Source organism: Odontesthes bonariensis, chromosome 18 (assembly GCF_027942865.1).
Source record: "Odontesthes bonariensis isolate fOdoBon6 chromosome 18, fOdoBon6.hap1, whole genome shotgun sequence".
Classification (NCBI taxonomy): domain Eukaryota; kingdom Metazoa; phylum Chordata; class Actinopteri; order Atheriniformes; family Atherinopsidae; genus Odontesthes; species Odontesthes bonariensis.
Window position 1 is genome coordinate 10,202,034 of NC_134523.1, and position 19,655 is coordinate 10,221,688.

The 19,655-nt window shown below is 39.6% G+C and overlaps 1 protein-coding gene across 2 annotated transcripts in view; it reads right to left on the reverse strand.

Annotated features, from left to right (window-relative positions):
• Positions 1–15,800: 15,800 nt before the first annotated feature.
• The window catches only part of vps50 (VPS50 subunit of EARP/GARPII complex), a 100,594-nt gene continuing 96,739 nt past the window's right edge, over positions 15,801–19,655 (reverse strand). For both annotated transcript variants that reach the window (XM_075450479.1, XM_075450478.1), the window contains 2 exons: positions 18,364–18,553; positions 15,801–18,217 (listed from right to left, as the gene is read on the reverse strand). In XM_075450479.1, the coding sequence (XP_075306594.1) occupies positions 18,098–18,217; positions 18,364–18,553 (310 nt within the window). In that variant the 3' untranslated portion in view covers positions 15,801–18,097. The remainder of the gene's footprint in view (positions 18,218–18,363; positions 18,554–19,655) is intronic.

Consider the following 19,655-nt stretch of genomic DNA (forward strand, 5'->3'; position numbering starts at 1 on the left):
TTTCATTTGCTTAATGTTTTTTGTTCATAAAGTTTTTAAATAAAGACATAGACATTTATTGAAATTGTGTCTGGCACTTACAGAAAACCTCTTAGCATCGTAGCAAGTTTCTCGACTGCGAATTCATTAACTAACATTTAAATGCTGCCAAAGCAACGCATTTGTTATTCTAGTCCATGTGGCCAATAGTCATTACAGCTTCTGGCGGCTCTTGCAACTGTAATTTGTTTTGGCTCCTTAAAGAAAAATTGATGCTCGCCTTTACAATAAACTGGGAAAGAGGAAAAAAAAAAGTTTAACGGACCCATCAAAAAATAAATAAATAAATCAAAGAAATTAAAAATGTATGAAAATGTAAAATACTTGTATAAAAGCTGCATATCATTTTATCAGTTCCATACAAATCATACAAACAGTTTAATTAAATAAAAGATAAGGATGTGGTTTTCAGGAAGTATTGCATTGGTTAGGCCCTTGCAATGATTTGATTGGCTGATTTTCACTTTCAGTCCTATCTTCTGTCTACATGTTGCTACGTTACTACTGTAACTAATGAGAGTTTGGTTATAGTTTCTTTTTAACTGGAATGACTCTTGGACACACAAATTTTGTGAGATATGAGATAGTAGAGGGTTGTAAGAAAGGACATGAAAATGTGCAATTCTTACAGATCTACCGTACAATCAAAAGTAAAAAAAAAGATTAAGATTTACGTTACTGTGAACAGCTACAGTAAGTGAGTAAATGACGACTTGATTTCCAAAAGGCATTAACTCAAAGACCTTTGAACTTTGCCACAGAAAGACCTTTTCAACTGGGGTGTCCAAAAGTTTGCAGTAGACTGTAGCCGAGACAGAATTTACACTTTTAACCACACACAGTACGTTGGTATTTACATTTCACGTGTTCACATTTATAATAACTGAGAGAATTGACTTGTCAATCCATGTGTGTGTTATGTGTGAACATGAGCTTTCTTTTGATGGCAACATGATGGGCTGCATACAGAAATACAGGAAAAGAAAGAATTTATCCGCGATGAAATCTGAACACTCACCTCTGGAAACTAACAAAAAGGATTTAAAAAGGGTGTCAAACTATTTACTGATTGTAATGAAGCAGTTTAGATGGCTGATAAAAGATGGCTAGCTCCAATTAAGAGTCATTTAACTGCAAGTCGCCATGAATTACGATTAGTTAAAAACCAACAATTCAACCATTTGTTGTGTTTTTTTCATTTTTTTTTTTAATCAGCAGCCAGGAGTTAGGAAGGGCAGGGAAGGGCAATCATGACTGCGGAAAAGGCTTTACAGCTGATGTCACACATAACAAAACAAGTATATATATATTTTGGTATGAACTTCATCCTCCTCTTAAGCTTCTGGTGATTTGTCTTTGACCTGGTGCACATGTAAGACATGCTATTAGTCTTGTGGGTTCTGGATGCTATGTATTTTGTATGGTCATGCCAATGTAAATACTGTACAAGCAGACACTGTCTATGTAACTGATTTTTTGCACTGTGAAATACTCTGACTATTTTTGTTACCTTCCTGTTGTTTATTTCAGCTCGTGTTTTTGTCTTCTTTTTCCCCTTCAGCTTGGACTGGCATCATCTCAAAAGCTGATAAATACTGCATTTTGTCAAAAACCGAAACGTTTGGTTGTCGTTTTTTTCCTTCACTCATCAACCTTTCTTCGTTCACTGAAGAATCAGCGATCACAAAAAACAAGCTGCAACGTGTTTTTTTAGGGGTAAAAAAAAGGTATGAATTCGGCTAGGAATGGACAATTTGCAGCACTTCATGAACTCATGATAACTAGTTTGTTTCTTTCTATTGTTTGTAAATGACTTAATCCCATTATGAGCACCAGCATACACTTTTTCTCCAGTGCTCCTGCTACATTCTCTCACGATTCAGCTGCATCTTCCTTGCCAATGCTTTTCTTGTCAATATGTCAGGGTTGAGCGATTTTTGTATAATGAGCATGCAGGGAAAACAAAGGAAATCTGACACCATTTGGTATCTTGCTTTGTGATTCCTCAAGCTTGGCAGTGCTTTATATTCATTCTAAAGGTTCAGCTGGATTCCCAAAACCAGAATCCCAATATTTGCAACAGGTTCAAATCTACTGACGTTGTCCTATAAATGAATGGCTTAGACTGGGATGAGTAATGGTTGTTATCACATTAGCAGGAGTGAGATCTGCACTTCGTAAGAATTATTTTTCAGCTTTTATGTAAGGAGCTTCTGTGTGGTTCACAATTTCAGGCTCTGCTGAATTCTTATGGCACAGCCAAGAGAAGAAGACATTCTTCTAATGAATAGTGCTCAGCTAAACCCCTTTTGCATCAAAATGAATCATTACAATGATAATTTCATGCAAAGTTTGAAATTAGCTTTTGAATGTAAGCTCAGAGATAGTGATTCATGCAATGATTGAGATGCAATGAATGCAAAAAAAAACAACATAATTGACCGACAGCCTGCTGGTGTGGGTTTATCTTTTGCAAAATCTGATCAATGCAGTCAGTGGAGTAAGATGTAAATTGTTTTGAAAAGTTTCCATCTTGGGAGCGTGTCGGCCTGGGAAGTTTCAGAAACATGTCAGAGGCCGTCTATTTTAGGGATCTCAGAACGTTCCTCAACAGCGGCATGGTCACAGCACACTGGATAAAAGCCAAAATATGTCCGGAGAGTTTAAAAATTTGCCTGTAAAAGTGGATATGTGTGTGGTTTCACTCAGCAGTGTGAAACACGACAGTGCTCCGTGCCTCAGTCTTCAGCTGTGAAACTTCCTGGAAAAGTCTGTGTGAAACTATCATGTCATCATAACTGCTCAGATGGTTCCGAATGGATGGTCATTTTTCTCCCCTTCGTGCTCCCATCTTTCATTCTTGTAGAGTGCACCTCATCTAAAACTGATAATTGAGATTTTTTTTTTTTGCAACACTGACCGGGAGCATATGACAGCCATGGAAACGTGTGAAGCTGGTGAAGAGTCTGGTTTTTGCACTTTGCTGCCCAAAGAAACCAAAGATAGGAGGCGTTTCACTTTGATTCAGTTACCCACAAAGACTCAGGTGACCGTTTAATTCATCCGTAGGTGTTTTCATAGCAGCTTTTCTGTGTCCATTTTTTCTCTTGGCTACACTTCACTGTGGCTTTTGTCCCTGCAGCACACACTTACCAAGCTCACTGTCACAGCCTGTGAGCATGCCTGGAGCACGCAGAGACCAAAGATTGTCAAGTTGTAGCACCAGTGTTAGACCAAAACAGCAGGTGCACAATGAGAAACCGGCTAGCCTGAGAGGTAATAAACAACAGCTAACTGGTGCCCACAAGATCTCTTACAGCATTAATGGTGCCTTCACAGATGTGCAAGTTGCCATGAGCACTAATGCAATTCCATACCATCACAGAGTTTGTTTTTTGTTTGTTTGTTTTTTAAATGGATGCTCATAACAAGCTGGATGATAGATTATTTCAAATAACGTACCCAATCCCAGTTTCATCCATTGTCCCTTCCACCTGGCCCTACTTCTACATTTTGCAGAAATTAGATACCAGTTTTCTTTTTTTATATATATACTATATATCAAGGGGTAGTGGTCATCTAGCCTTTAGGGGTGTTGGAGGCTGTTTGGTGGGCCCACTATTCCTAGATACCCTCCCAAAAAAATCAATGCCCTTTTCCCTCAAAATGAAGGGGTAGGGCTAAGAGGAGGAAGTGGGATTGGGACAAATCATTCAGAGTTATCATTTTTATTAGTAAAATATTCACTTAGGACTTAGGAAAAACAAAACAAACAAAAAAAACATTTGCTAGTTTGTCTTGGATTATTATCATTTAAATGCAGGTTGAGATGATTTTTTTTAGTTGGGGTTTCGTTGTTGGTCTGGTTGTTTTTCTCCAACTGATAACACTGTTGTTGGGTGCCAATTCAACCTGCCTGTGTTTTCCCACCACAAGTATCACCTGACCTGCGCCTCCTCTTCACTCACCTGATCCTCTCATCACCCCTGCTGTCAACATACTGCTAGGCTGCCACTGTTCATTTGCCAGATTGTCTTTGTGTGTTGTGCATTTGCTTGGACTCCCTGATTAGTCCCTCTATGGGTTTTGGACTTTGTTCCTAATTTTTCTCTTTCTCTCTGTTTTTTTTTGAGGGGGTGGGGTTTAGTCGCAGCCGGCTCTCTAAAATTAATTTGCCTGCCTGGTGTTTTTAACTAACCCTTGAACTTACTCTTTCAAATGCAGCTTCTTTTCTTTGAGTTCCTGGAGTCTTTTGCTGTGCTTTTTGGTCCAAGTCATGATAATGTGCTCGCATTTACATTATTAGCGACCAACCAAGCATGCATTTGTCAGTCAGCGTTTTTTTTTTTTTTTAGCATAATGTGTGCTGGTATTCAGTGCCATTGCTTAAAAAAATAAAATAAAATAGACAATCCATGAAAATCTCCTCTCATTCAGAGACTTATTTTTAACATCATCATATCTGCTCACTGGCTGGATGTTTAGGTCGGGACGGGAATTAATGGATCATTTTTCATAATATTCCTGCAGTAGAAAAACTTACTTTTTACCTCTATTAGTTGAAGATTGGCAGATAATTCCCAGAAGCATTGAATTGGCTAATTTTGAAACCGTTGTGTCCTGTTTTTAAAACGATGTTCTTACGGCACTTTTGCATGTTTAAAAAGGGCAAGTCAATTTATTCACAGAGCCCAAAACAGTTAGGATTTTTATTGGATTGTTGAATTCCACTTGATAGAGTTTTTCTCCTTAAGAAATGAGTGCCTACGGAGAGAGGAGTAGAGACAAGCTAATGAAATAACTCCTCCTTTAAGATAACATTCAACACTTAGAAATTATAATCTCAAATGAGCTCGGTGTTTTTCAAATCCTTTGAAGTATTATTGGGAGACAATGCTTGCTGCATGATACTATAATTAAGTCCTTTTGATTCAAACCCTTTGATATTAAGAACATAAGTGCCAAAGCAATGCCCAACAGCGAATCACTGATCCGCTTGTGTGCTGCAACATCCATCTGAGCATCTTATTTTGTGGCAAAAAAACAGAGGGGCGGCAGGCCGCAGGCACGGTGGTTGCTGTAATGTAAAAGGAGAAAAACAGCATTTGCAAAGGAAACATATACTTATCAAATTTAGCAGCAGTGAAGGTGGATTCATCAACGTGTGCTCAAGGCTGCTGTTCATTTTTGTCACGTTGGCTCCTGACGTCGCTTGACAACTGAGTCACGCTGCCTCGAAAGTAACCCTGGCAAGAAGCAGTGGATATCTGCTCAGTCACGGAAGCCCAAACAGCATGGCATGGAGTCGATATCACCTCCTCAAACGTCATAAAACTTCCGTCTGTCCTAAGAGCAGGGGTGAGCCTGTCAGTGTGCCCACGGCTTACAATACATCTCCAAAGATAACCATCTCACTGATGTCTTTCTAATAGCACTTGTTCCCTCATTATGCACAGATGAGATTTGTGAGGCAAATCATTAATTATATGGGCACTTGACAGAGCACACGCCGCAGTGCTGGAGAGAATTTCCATTAAACAACAATTTAATTCTGCTGCTGTGTTTTTCTTTTTTTTTTGGTTTGTGGTCCGACCAAATTTTTTAGCGTTCCTTATAGCAAATGCAAGTACTCATTTCTGTGTCAAAATAATTACAGTGACGCAAGTAATCCAATTATCTAGCTCCTACGGACACAGAACAATTCTGTAAAACTCCTACTTATGCCTCAGAAGAGTGCCGAATAAATCACTTTGTTCCAACAGAGAGTCTGAGCCGTACATAATATTTCTCTCGGCCCTCAAATTGTTTTAAGATGCTAGACGTGTTACTCGTTGATGTGCAATGTCAGACTAAACATTCAGTGTACATTTACGCTAACCAGGAACTCAGGTTTTTATGATCCTTCTTGTGAAGTCCGTGTGTCAGGAGGAGGCCCTATTTTTTGAGGCAATATGAACAGAATTAAACAGAAGGACATTGTTAGTTATAATCACAGCTCCTGCTGAGTTAATCCAGAAAGTTAATTTACCTCAGAGGCTACAATACAGCTAACCGAGGCTGTATTTTAGTACAGGGGGAAACATTTAACAAGGCTGAGTCCGAACAGAAGCGCACAGAAAAAGCTTCTCAAGATCGATCCCTCACAACTAAACTGCAGGTATCTCACATCTGAGCCTCTAATTTCAATATCTGCTGTGTGGGAATACAGACATGCACTGGTGTCATCATTCTTTGACACAAAACCAGCCAAAAATCCAAAGTGCTTAAGGTTACAGGACCGCAGAGCCTTGTTAAATGCAGCTGTTGAGGCCAGAGCTCCCCTTCCACGCACAGACTGCGCTTTTGGATTTTCCACAGTGCTCAAAGCATTTTGAGAAGGCTGTCAGCACAGCGGGAGCAGCACTTATATTTTACTATGCCTGCAGAGTGATATCACAAGAGTAGGTTTTACAGCTTTCATAAATGTCTGGAAATGAGTAACAAGTGATTAATATTCCCATAAATCCCAGATTTCCTTTGTTCCATTGCAGTCTTATGAGACTTTGTGAAGCATAATCAAACTGATTCATGTTCTGGGATGGAACTTTATGTTTTTAGGCCTGGACAAAAACACAAACATTTTGGAATAAGATCTCACAGTGTTCCTTAGAAATATTGCAAAAGGAAGTTTTTGTGGCTCTGAAAGATAAAAATAGTCCATTTTTTAGCGGGCCGGTGGGTGTCTTGAATGAGATGCATACTGCTGTCCTTCAGGAGACGGGAGTCTGGGTCCCCATCTAACCCAGTTATTCCAACACTTTATTTCTACTTCACTTCTGCTTTTACTTGCTATTTGGTAGGGTTCTAAACCACCTGATTAGATTTTGGCATGAAAAATACTTTTTTGTGACTTGTATTGCATGATATAAATCTGCTTTTTGTGGCTTAACGGGTGAGGAGTCACGCTCATTAAATTAATATAGCAATAAAATTGTTTACGGCTCCTTTGAATTTCATTCTTTTCTTGCTCTTCTACATTCAATACAGAACCTTTTTCAGAACCAAGTTTGTAGAATGATGGCCTACAGTTCTGTTCGTCACAATTGATGATGTGACAACGGTGAAAAAAAAAAAACGACAGAAAAACTGTCTGGCTGCATTGTTTCCAGCTGCCTTGCTCCATCAGTGGAGGAAACACAAAGAAAATAATATGAAATAATGTGATGCACACCACACTCAGACTGCCAAAGCCTCATCTTAGCTTAATGAGCAGGCGGTGCCTTTTAATGGGATAAAAACACCCTGTCAATGTCTTACTTTAAAATGATGTACTAGGAGATAGTACATAATAGTATTAGATTTAAGTACATTCAGTCTTTTGCCAAGAGGTTAAAAGTAATCTGTTAAATATTAAAAAATATTCCGATCTGAGCTAAACCGTTTAAGCTTGAACGCGCTCCTTTCCAATATTAAAAGACGATTTAAATGCTGAAACGAACCCCAGAACCTCAGTGTGCATGTTGTCTTCCACTGCTACAAAAGTATGAGCTCTCACAGCGTTTGTGTGCTCTACACACAGATAGATCACTTCAACATAAACAGCCCAAACACTTCAGGCACCTCATGTACTCAGGCTGTGATCAGCCACTTTAAAACGGTTACCCCACCCCAGGGTAATATGCCTTACTGGGTTTGGAGGAGAGAAACAAAACAATATTCCACACAAGTGACACACTAGCTGGCACACAACCCAATATCACCCATCAAACTCAAATCAGGACTCAGATAGTATCAATCTGTCTCACTCCAAAAGGCCATAAGATAATATTCTTTGTATTTATCATACCCTTCCCACCCAGTGTGCTGGAATAGTGTTACAAGTTGTGTGCATGAAAACAATTTGCTCACAGTGACCCTGACAGAACCATAAATTATGATGATGAATGACTGGGGGGAGATAGAGAGAGAAGCAAAAATAGAGGTAAATTACTTTCTTTTTAACAGAGAGAAAACATGGTGGCTTTTCTGCCTATTCTGTGTGAGAGGAACACAGTCGTCTGCCACCTGTGCAAATATTTAACAGTTGGAGAAAATTCAAGCCCAAGCACAAGGCAGATGTCTAAAGCACCCACATTGGAGTATTGTCAGACCTCAAGACAATTCCAGGGATGATTTGAATATTTGAATAATATTGATGGAAGCCTAAGTGGGATTGGAAGGGAGGATTTACACCATATGCAGTTTCCATCATCTTGGCACATCCAAAGGGAGACCCTGAAAAAGCTGTCAGCATTCTGCTCGGCAACAATGAGCTCACTCTGCAGCCTGGCTATAATCCACATTCCCCTGGTACACACCTAAATCCGCCTGATTAACAACATCGAGACCAAAACGGACAAATCTCGAAGGGCGTATGTGCAAAGTAATCAAAAGGGCTGATGGTCAGAATCAAAGTGTTCCCAGATAGGAGGGACTGTGAGATGAGGGGAGTGTAGACGTCCAGCTGCTCATCTTTTACTCAAAAAGCCAAAACCCTGAAAAAAGTAAAAGACAGCCAGGCACAGTCACCTCAGAATTGTACTTTGTTACAAACGTCAACAGTCTATTTATAGTATTTAACAAATCCACAGCTATTTCTGACTACAGAGGTTCTGTTCTGTAAGAACGATGAGACTGTGACGGCTCCACTGCTGAATTAACCACGGTGAAGACTCACATTAGAGGGGTGGAATTAACGAAAAGTTAGTGGTAAAAACGAAGGTGATGAAAATGAAGCTCCTTTCATTATAATCTGAGTTTCTATATTATTCTTCACATCTTACAGAATACCTGTTCATTAGTTGCACATATCAAGAAATATATATATATATATATGTATTTCTTTTTTTCTGTAACTCTGTGACACACACAGACACATAGTGTATTGGAGCCAGGCAAAGATTGGCAGTAATTGCTCTTAAAAAAAAAGCAAGTCCACTACTTAAACCTTCCTTTAGCGTCGCCGTCACAGAGACTCTGATGAGCAGGTCACTTTCCTCTGAGTAATGAGAAACATGGACAGCCAACAGGAACTTATATATCATATAGTTGGGTGACAGCCCGGTCACTGAAATGGAACATACAGTCACGCGAAAAAGAAAGTATGATTATCAGGACATGGTATGAATCAACTAGTCCTTTACAGGTCCTAAATAGAACCTCAGATAAACAACAACAGACTTTAAATCACATAGTGTCATAATCTATTTGACAAAAACTAAGACAGGATGCAAAAGTAGTGTGAAAAACTAAGAACACCCTGAAACGTTTCTTACTGGCACCTTGCAGTTCATGAGACGATCATGAACTCCAAAATATTCCACATTCAAATGTGAGGTCACCTGTCCGACAGCTTAAATATCCCCCAAACCGGGCTCAAGCAGTAGTTCGATGTTCCCAGGCTCCGCATCAGATCTACAACAGAACTGCTGGAAAATGAAAGAATCCAGTTTTCTCATTGATCCAGTCAAAGTTCAGACCAGATTAAAATGCAGTGGCCGAGCCGTGTATGCCCACAATTCTCAATGGGTGAAATGTTACATTTTTTATCACACTGTTTTTACAGCAAACCAGAGATGCTTTACGACAAAAACTAAACAAACTAGAAGAAAAAAAAAATCATGTCATATAAAAACAAAAGAGAACACAATGGGTGAGATCGACGAAACAAATGACACAGAGCAAGGCTTCTCTTTCACGATACAATCCCCTATTGAGTGTCGACCAATTTGTAGAGCTGTTTAAAATGTCAACAGTCATTCTTCATCTCCTGTACAGAGCACTGAAAGTCATCTTTAAGAATACTGAAAGTGTTACATCGTTCAAAATAGGAAATTGTGAGTTATGAGGTCTGGAGCCAGGAGTTAAGGAGCCAATGAAGCGTGTTAACGCTAACATCCACATGTCATCATTGGGATGATTCCAGACATCTAAACAATGTGGCAAGTGTCCTCCTCAGTCCGAGAAGCAGAATGTGAGCAATGATCAATAGAATATGCACCAGAAGCAGATCTGTAGGTCATCTGCCTAAAAAGTAAACACCTTGGAGATATGTTGCACTATAGCCCAGTTAGGAAATATTTGCACACACCCAACATCAATGAGAAGCCACTGTGGCTCTAAAAACAGATGCACAAATTTGTGTTAGGTAAAGGTAACAAAAAACAATTCATGTTTTGCAGTCCATCACCTCAAATTTGGAATGTAGGCAATCAATTATTCTCGCATTTGTATATGTATCAAGTAACTTTGAATATCCAGCGCATAAATAATAAAGCATCACTGCATTCAAGTCCTGTAAGAAGTATGTTGACGGCTGTCTATGTCTGCCCAATCCTCTGTAATTCTGAGTGAGTGACAAACTTCCTCCACAACAACGTGAGATATTGATAACGTCGTGAAGAAAACAATATTTTAAAGTTATTGCTGCTCAAGATGGTTCTGCAAACCGCTGAATAATGCTTTTTTCTTAGTTCTCCATGGAATATGTCTTTTTTTTTTATTAGTTTTTGTCAAATAAATTATGTCATACCGTGTCATGTGCTTTTGTTCCTCTCAGGTTGTATTTACCTAATTTTAATGGAGCAGATGTGTATCCTGATGCGTGAAACCTTCCAAATGACAGGGGGCATACTTTCTTTTTCACATGACTGGACAATAAACGGCCTTTGTGTGAAACTTTGATTTGTATGCTCATGGCGGGTATGAAATGCACTTTCACACCCGCCGGTGGGCAGACCTATATGAGCTTTAATAGAAACCATCAGAATCAGAAGATTTTTTGCTGTGTTTTTTTCAAAGCTGAAGGTTTTTTTTGTTTGTTTTTTTGTTTCCCATTCACATCACATTGTTCTTTCAAAAGCAGCAGTCCAGACAGAATGCCGTCCACAAAAGTGACCTTTAGTGGCATTATGCTGTGCTGGATGCCGTCTGAACCGGTGAAGGTTAAAAACAGCCATCAATTTTTTTCTCAATTTGTGACGTCAGTATCAGTCTGTAAAAGGTTCCTGTCATTTAAACACATCTTAATAAGGAGTCTGCTTGGATTTTTGTCAGCCTGCAATCAGCAGTGTTGAATATACTGTCAGCTTTGATGAGGCATTGGTTTCACGGCCCCTTTACTGTACGCAGCAATAAGTTTGAATTCACACACACACACACACACACACACACATATATGCACGCACTCATGAGAAACATTTCCATGTTGGGGCCACAAGTAACCCACAAACACAATTAGCATTGTGTGAGACACTGCAACTGATGAAGTACAAAGGCTCCTTTATTTACGACATGTCTGACTACACACCACGTCAGCACCCTTTTTCAGCTCTGTGAAAAGGTCATTGTATTTGTAGTCAATATTTGTTTACTGGTAAAGAAAAATATTCAACCCATTAGTGTGAGTCACACTCTTCTAGTGTGTTTATAGACCTCATTCGTGCCACACTTATTAGAGACGGTGGAAATTAGTTGTTTGTTGTCGGGAATGCAAAATCAGGTCAGTGCAAGAACAAACAAAAATCTTAATAAATATTCAGGGTTTCTCTGAAAGGGCTTCAGGGCAGCGGTGTATTGGTTACTGGAACAGAAAAGCAATTAAACAAATACATGAAAAAGTAGCACGAACGAGGACACGGTTCATCACTGGCGTGACGCAAGCGCTGCCATCATCTAAGTGCAGCGTGTCATTGCTTCACCTCAGCATCTTTGGAGCAGACGTTTTCGTAAGGAATAAGAGAGTGATCAGTCCTGGAGTTTTTACACCGATGGCACACGCACATGCATGTAAAGGAGACCAATGTTTCTCAGTATGTCATCGTGTACTGCATAAAGTCCTGAATGTCTGTGTTCTCAGATTTGTCTTTTCATATGAAGTGCCTTGAAACTTTGTACTTTTGGACACAAATATTTATGACAGTGAAATTTCAACTTTTCCCCAAGTGTGACCGTGGTCCTTTGGTTCTGAGTGACATGTCCAGGCAGCTGTCTAAATTATTGCCTTAAATTTTGCATTTCCTTTGCAGGGGTGCTGAATAAGGAACCAGATTGTTCTGCAGAGTTGGGACTGTGACTGAGAAAATGTTGAGAACCCCTGCAGAGGCTTACAAAAGAAATCTTTCCTCAATTTCAGTGATGTCACTTCTGAGCTCTCCGAATCTCCGAAACAACAACTTAGGGAACCGCTGCACTATCGTACAACTGTCCTCTGTTGATCTGCAAGGAAAGCGCAGTCTAAATGACATTTTAAGCATTAAAAGAAAAGGAGAAAGCATGATATTATAGAGTGGGTTTATGTAATGTAGGTCAGCCCAAATTATTTCCAGCAATAAATATGCAACAAGGTACAGTCATCCTTTTTCATGTTCAGACAGGCATTGACCATCAAGATAAGTTAATCTCCAGTGCTCTCTAAATGAAAATGTCATTAACCGTTATTGCATTAGGAGGCCATTTGCCTGGAACTGAGATTATGAAACGAAGATATGAAGAAGAAGTAATCCTTGCTGCAAGCGAACTGATGACCTGAGACATTCATCCGAGTCACTGTGTGGAACAATAAAGCTTTTTTTTTTTTTTACTTTGAAATGTTGATAAAAACACTGTCCCTCAATTTCAAGCTGTATGAAAACTGGTAGTTTAGACCAAAACATGTGTCCAGAAGAGATAAATCAATACAGATTCCTCAGAGACAGGACCATTGACCCCGCAGCCTGTAAAATGTGTGTGAACTGGAATAAATAGTTTCACGTCCCACATGTATGTAGACTTTTCTTGTTTTAAGAAGAAATATAAATGCAAAATTTGTACATTCTTTTGAATCAGGACACAAGTAAAGTCAACGATTCTTCTGCCGTGTTTAATTACCGCTGCTTCAAAGCAAATCGTCGCCCTAAAACTTGAGGTCAACTCACTGAATCTCCCGAATGGTTTTCAACAACTTTCACTTCAAGCGAAGGTTGCGCAGTGAACTTCTCCTTTCGGCGTCCTGTCAGCTGTAAACAGACCCTTAATGTTTCTTGAGCGGATTTTCTGCCCCACTCGTGTTTACAACCACACAAAACATTTGTTCCCACCCAAGCACAGCCAGTCAAGCAACAAATTGGCAGCAACTGGTGAAGGAAGGTTCTCAGAGGGCCATCATTAAAGTTTATACAGCAGACTTATCCGCTTTCATCCGTGATGTCAGTCAAAAAGATGAAAAAAATACTGCCACCGTGTTCATTAATTACTGCAAAATGAGGGCTGTCTTTGAACGGAAAATAAATCATGCGGTTTCATGCTTTTGGAAAAGTGTATAGAATTAATTCAAACTTTTACCGATTTTGCTGGCTTACTACTACTCTACTTTCCCTGATCAGCCTGAACACATTTGCACAGTGCATCAACTGGCATGCCCCTATTCAATTCCACACCATGGGCATATCTGAGCTGCCCTCCCTGGGGACTGGTTGACATGTCTGCCATTTCTCTGGATAAACAGAAGTTCCCCTGGCTTCCCCTGGCAGGTTTGTTAGTGACGGGGCTAATTCAATAAGAGTGCTTTAATGAAAAGCTCTGTGAACACGCAACTGTCATTATGAGAGAGCGAATGGGTTTGTCTAAACCGTGCACAGTTCCCTGGGCGCACTTTTCGATTTTCTGCTCTTACAGAGTGAGACACTGGGATTAAAGGGTCTTCATGTGTGGATGAGAGTTCCAATTTGCCTGACACCCCAAATTGTTTTCCAGGCCTGTGTCTCTTGAGATGAACTCTCATTGTGTCCCTCTCCTCTCTGTCTGACACTGAGTGACAGCTGTCCTGATGTGGAAGACAAACTATGGAGCTCTTTATCCCTGGGCTTCTTATTTTGTGTTCACATATTAAGCAGAATGTCAGCATGACACAATTTGAACAACAGGAGGAGTCAAAGAAAGTGTCCCTCAACCCAGCAGAATGTTGTATTTTGCACACATAATAACAGTGATCCATATCCTTAGTTAATAGTGTAGTTTGGAAAGAGGTCAGTAAACTGGGATGGTGAAGATGAAGCTGAGGGCTGGAGGATAATGACAGCTATCCGAGAAAACAGCTTGTTTGAAGAGAAAAGGATGAACTACTTCCTTCAAACTGCTAAGTAAGGCATTGGCCTTGTGTTATAGTCAGTGGCAGAGGGAAGAATGGATGGTAGTATATACCAGCAAATTCAGGAAACTAACACCACACTGTTCGTATAAAAGGTGAGGATGAAAAGAACATGACTTCCAAAATCGGATGATAATGGAAAAACACCCCTAAAAGGCTAGAATCCACTGAAGGTTTTACCATGAGCTTCACAGTTCCCCAACCGAGAGTTGATGTTAAGGGGATAAATAATAAGATAAGAATGAAAAGCAAAGAAAAAACTGCTAGTGGCTTGAAACAGCATTTATCAGCTGTGATACATGCCAAAGAGGGTGTTACGAAGAACTGACCATTCACATTGTTGAAATTTTTGATTTAAGCCCTATAAATATTCTTATGACACCTTTTTAAAAGGGTGTAATGCTTAATAAGAAGTTAGCCCCTGGCTGAGTGAGAGATCAGTCCTTTTTACTCACTCATGCACTGCTCACTAAGGTTTACTTGAATATATTCAGAAGAATGCTTCATGGTACCAAAGACTTTCCCGTGCATCAGAAAACATGCATTTTTTTCTTTTTTTTTTCTCAGTTGTATGTTCTGCCAGCTTGACATCTTCTTTCTTGTACAACCGTCTGCAGCTCCTCACGTTAAACGCATTCCCTCTCAGTCGTTCCCGCCACATCTCATCCTATCAGGCACCATTGCAAAGTAAACACTGCTAATAGGTTCTGCCAGCGATTGTTCTCAATTAAACATGTGTGAATAGACACAAATGAAGTCTGTGTGAACAGCGAAGGGATCGAGGCCATGTGGGTTGGTGATCGTGATTTCAACAGGCTTGCCTCACGGAATTTGGCAGAGATGCAGACACGCAGAAGCACAGAGAGTGTGGTCTTTTATCTGAAAGGGTAAGTGGGCCACAGTCCAACGTGGGGGGCATGATCAAGCTGGGCACTCCTGATATTTCACACGAGGACAGTGGGAAGATAGGCCTCAAGGGGGTTATGAATTAGCGGGTGGGAGGGTGAGGAAAGCTCTGCCAGCAAGGATGTCACACACACATGGGATGAATGGTTCAATACTACTGAGGTGTGAACTTACAAACCAGCGGAGGACAAACGGACACAGTGAATATGAGTGTTAACTGTGGTTCGAGAATGAAAGTACCAGGAATAACTGCATATGTATAGATTTTTTTGGAACGCTCCTTCGTGGCATCATTTACTATAAAGCCAGTAAAGCAAAGATGTGCCCCCTCCAGGTCAGATGCTGTGGGGACGAGCTTGTTGCAGACACTAGTGAAAAATTAAAAAATATTTTGTTTTTTTGTCCCCTGATGAATAAGATCCAGAAAAAAAAAAAAAAAAAAAAGGCTTAATATTTGTGTTACCGCCCTCTTGGAGAGATGTGCACACAGATCATAGGATTAACTGCTGCTTAATAAGCGAGTCGGTTCACTTCCAGTGCCATCCCTGCCAGTTTTAATAAAGGAGGAATATTAAGCTTATTTATACTCATACAGAGCAAAAGTTGAACTGCTTAAGCTGCAGAGGCACAGACCTCTATAAAGGGTCGAATATCCCAACCGAGTGTGTTCAAAACAGCCCAGACACAAAGTGACACATACAGTCAAGGCGTGTCCATTGTTAGTGTGTTTATTGGGTTAGAAACATCCTGGTTCTACCTACAGTTCCAACACTCATCAAAGATTTTAAATATAGTGCACTTGACTCTCTACATAGTTGGACAATTTAAATATTTGTATCCAATTCAGGAGTTACAAGAGAGGCGTTAAATTGCAGCACGCTACCAGCAGTCGTCATAAGAAAATCAAAACAAGACACCAGGTGAGAAATAAATAGACATTGCTCAAAACATTCACATTTACAGCAGTCTTCCTGCAGATATATCAAAGCTGTATCAAAACCTGTAACTTCATGTTGTTGGTTTTTTTTTTGTTTTTTTTCCACGTGACTGTAAGTTAGTCTGACAAACTTCTCTACTGGACGGCCCAGGCTGAACTTATGAAAACGGTTAAGCGGAGGAGCCCAAAAACCAAAGGAAAAGAGGAAAAAAAAATAAATCTTTTGTTTTGTTCTTTCTTTTTGCTGGTGAGAGATTAATCTATATGATGGAGAAATTAAAATCCCATGAGAAACATTCATCATGTTGCAGCCACTATTTCTATTTTTCCACCTTAACTAATGAGGAAGTTTCAATGATTGAAAGGGGCTAATTAATACCCATCATTATGGTATATATATCATTATGGGAAACTTGTGTAATCTACACAGCCAATTTAATCCAAGATTTTCTCTTATACAAGAACTCAAAAATGAGTCAAAACACACGGTAAAAAAACAAAAAAAAGGAAAAAAGAAAATGTGCTTTGTGTACTCTTTCTTAATCTAAAATAATTATTGTAACACTAGAATTTGTTCTGCCGCTTTAGAATAAGAAGGCAGTTTTACAGAGAGGATCTACAAGAATACAAGAATGTGGAAGTACGATAATCACAACAAATCAAATTATACAACATCTCATCATCATGTTTAAACATAAAATTCCAAGCCCAAGAAATGCAATGTTAATACAATTGAATGCACTTCTAAAAAATAAACTGGGGAAGTTTTATGTTATTTTTTTCAACCTAATTCACCTGTTCCAAACCTGAAAAGCTGGACAGACGCCCACATATAATTCAGTGAAGTAAAAGAACAAATAACAGCTGGAACACTGTCAATCTGACCAAAGATCTGTGAGGCTGTGAATACATCAATAACGGTGGCTTTATTATTTGGGAAATTTCTAAGGGCAATATCCTTTTAGATTATAAAAAAACCAAATGTGATGGGTATAATGGGAACTCTTGGTCAAGTTGATGCGTTCCCCTTGAAGTTAGAAGAAGAAAGCAAAAACTAACTACTCACAAATCTACAAAACGGATTAAAAATGTAGATGACTCAGCAAAAAGGTCAAAGTGACAGATAAGCGCTTTCACAAAGACTTTCAAAAACTCCTCACGAGCGATAAAACAATTCCCTCCTCAGACATGACAGGTGGCAGACAAATGCAGCTGGTGCGGATATCGTTTATCAATGTTAATGCCAACCACAGCAAGTTATATTACTTTCAGGATCATCGTCTTTATATTAGATTTATCTCATTTGTGAACAAAAACAAACAACACAGAGAAGCAGAGAATCAAGTCGGGCATAGGAAAACACCCTGAAGCCAGACAATATACAGCGAGCTTACAGTATGAGCTGGAATAATAATAATGGAGTCATTAAAGTGAACAATAACACCGATCCAATGTGAGTGAACACATTCAGAAAGAGGGCCACGACGAACAAAGTTTGCTCACCGTCTGCAAGGCTGAAATCATTATGCAAATCAAATTGAGCAACTTTTACATTTCCACTCGTTTTCTTGAGCATGAAGGTAGGTGTCGAGTCGGATAAAAAAAGACACAGAATGTCACAAAGAGCTTCAAAGTCAAGCGGCAGCCACATCGTTGGATCCTTTATTTGTTGGAGTTTATGTGGGAAAAGAAACTAAATCACAGAGGAGACGGAAGTCCTTTAGGCTGCGAACAACTTGCAGAATAATTGAATAAGTGTGAGTATGGAAACAGGAGAGCATGCTTGAGTGCTTGCCACAGAGAGAATTCAACAAGCAGCAGTTCACGTTTTTGACCATGTAAAGACAAGATTGATATATAAATACCAACTGGCTAACATATAAATATTACATTTATATTTTTCTAAGTGCGGCTCTACCACTGTACAGCATGTTGAACACAGCATTTCTCCCTTAAATGAAGACGTTTGAGCTAAGCTTAGCTCCACCTCGCATGGGTTCGTCTCTCTTGAGGTTTCCATCTTTGAGGGCTGGTTTACATGCCGGAGGGGGGGGCTTGATTCGTTCACAATTCTATCTCTTGGGTCTGTCAATGTCATCGATGGCTGCTAGAAGTTTCTGACGAGCCTTCTTGTTTATATGTGAACCCAGGCAAACGTTCACCAAGTTGGCTAGCTGCTTCATGGAGTACTCCTAAAGAAACACGCACAGGGTCAGTCAGAACATCGTGTCTTTGAAGGAATACAACTTTCACAGAAATGCAGATGTTCACATTTCAGCCCAGCTGTCCAACACCTGGACAACATCCTCTTATTTACGAGCCAGCTTCACATTCTCACCCTGTGGTTCTTGATAAACTGCTCCATATCATTCTCAGTCAGGTAATAGGCCTTGATGTAGGTCTCAACAAACTCCTTGTCAGGGATGGGTCGCAGGTCAGTCAGCTTTTCCAGCTTCATCAGGAACTGTTGGAAGTCCAGCTGCATCAGGGCCCGGCCCTCGTTGCTGCATTTCTTCACGTTTGCATAGCTGCAGGGAGAGAAGAGCATTGCTCTAAGCATTTGGGTAGGAAATGACTGGAGGTCACATAAAGTTTGATGTCAGCTGTACTGTTATTTCCTCATTTGTAAGTCGCTTTGGATAAAAGCGTCTGCCAAATGCAGAAACATGAACAGAAATGTGCAATGTAGCTGCTGTCTCAAAAAGTGAAAATTACATTCTATTCATTTTCCTTCCAGCTGATTGTACTGTTGAAGAGAAACTATGTATGCAATGCTCCAACCATTTTAGGAATTACTCTGAGGTCACATCATGGACCTGAGACGATGAGTACACTCTTCTGGATTTTCACGGATACGCCATGCTGCAATGCAAATTCATTTCTTGCACTTGCTACTGTGTAATCAAGTTAGAAGCATTTAGTGATGCCAGAAGCACCCGCCTCTTTACAGATTGGCTATGTCATGTGTACCAGGCAAGATCTAGTTATAATTTCATATCAAATGTCTCAAAAAGTACTTTTTGTTCAAGTTGCCACATTCTGCTTTGGTTTTAGCTTGGACACAGAAGTCCTTGAAACTGATGAGATTTGACACAAACCAGAACTGCAATGAAAATCAAGTTTTTTGGGGGGCGATTTCTGGCGATATCCTTTACAAAACAGTGTTATTAGTTTATCATTTCATACATACTCCAATTACATTTTAAAAAAAGAAATAAACAGTCTGTTTAAAGACAAGTTGAATGACAGTATGTGCAAATCCAATGCAGTTTCCTGCAGTTCAATAAAACAAAAGTTGCATGTTGATTTTGTGTTCTTGAAGATGCTTTTCTCTATTCCTTAACGAAAGTACCTGATTGGTTTAGAAAAAAAGAAAAAAAGAAAAAAAAGGACCACCGACTGTTTTAACAGGCAGAAATGTCTACAGTTGGAGGCAAGAAGGTGTAGCAATGGAGTTAGACACAACTATCAAGCAGAAAATGTAAGTCAATTTCCCACCTGACCCATTTAATGCGGTCAAACTTCACTTTTGTTTCCTCTCTTCGTTTGGTTCTGCTTGTGTTCATTTGCTGCTTGCCTTAAAACATATTCTTATGGATTGTCGAACATATTTTAGAAATCTCCTTGTAC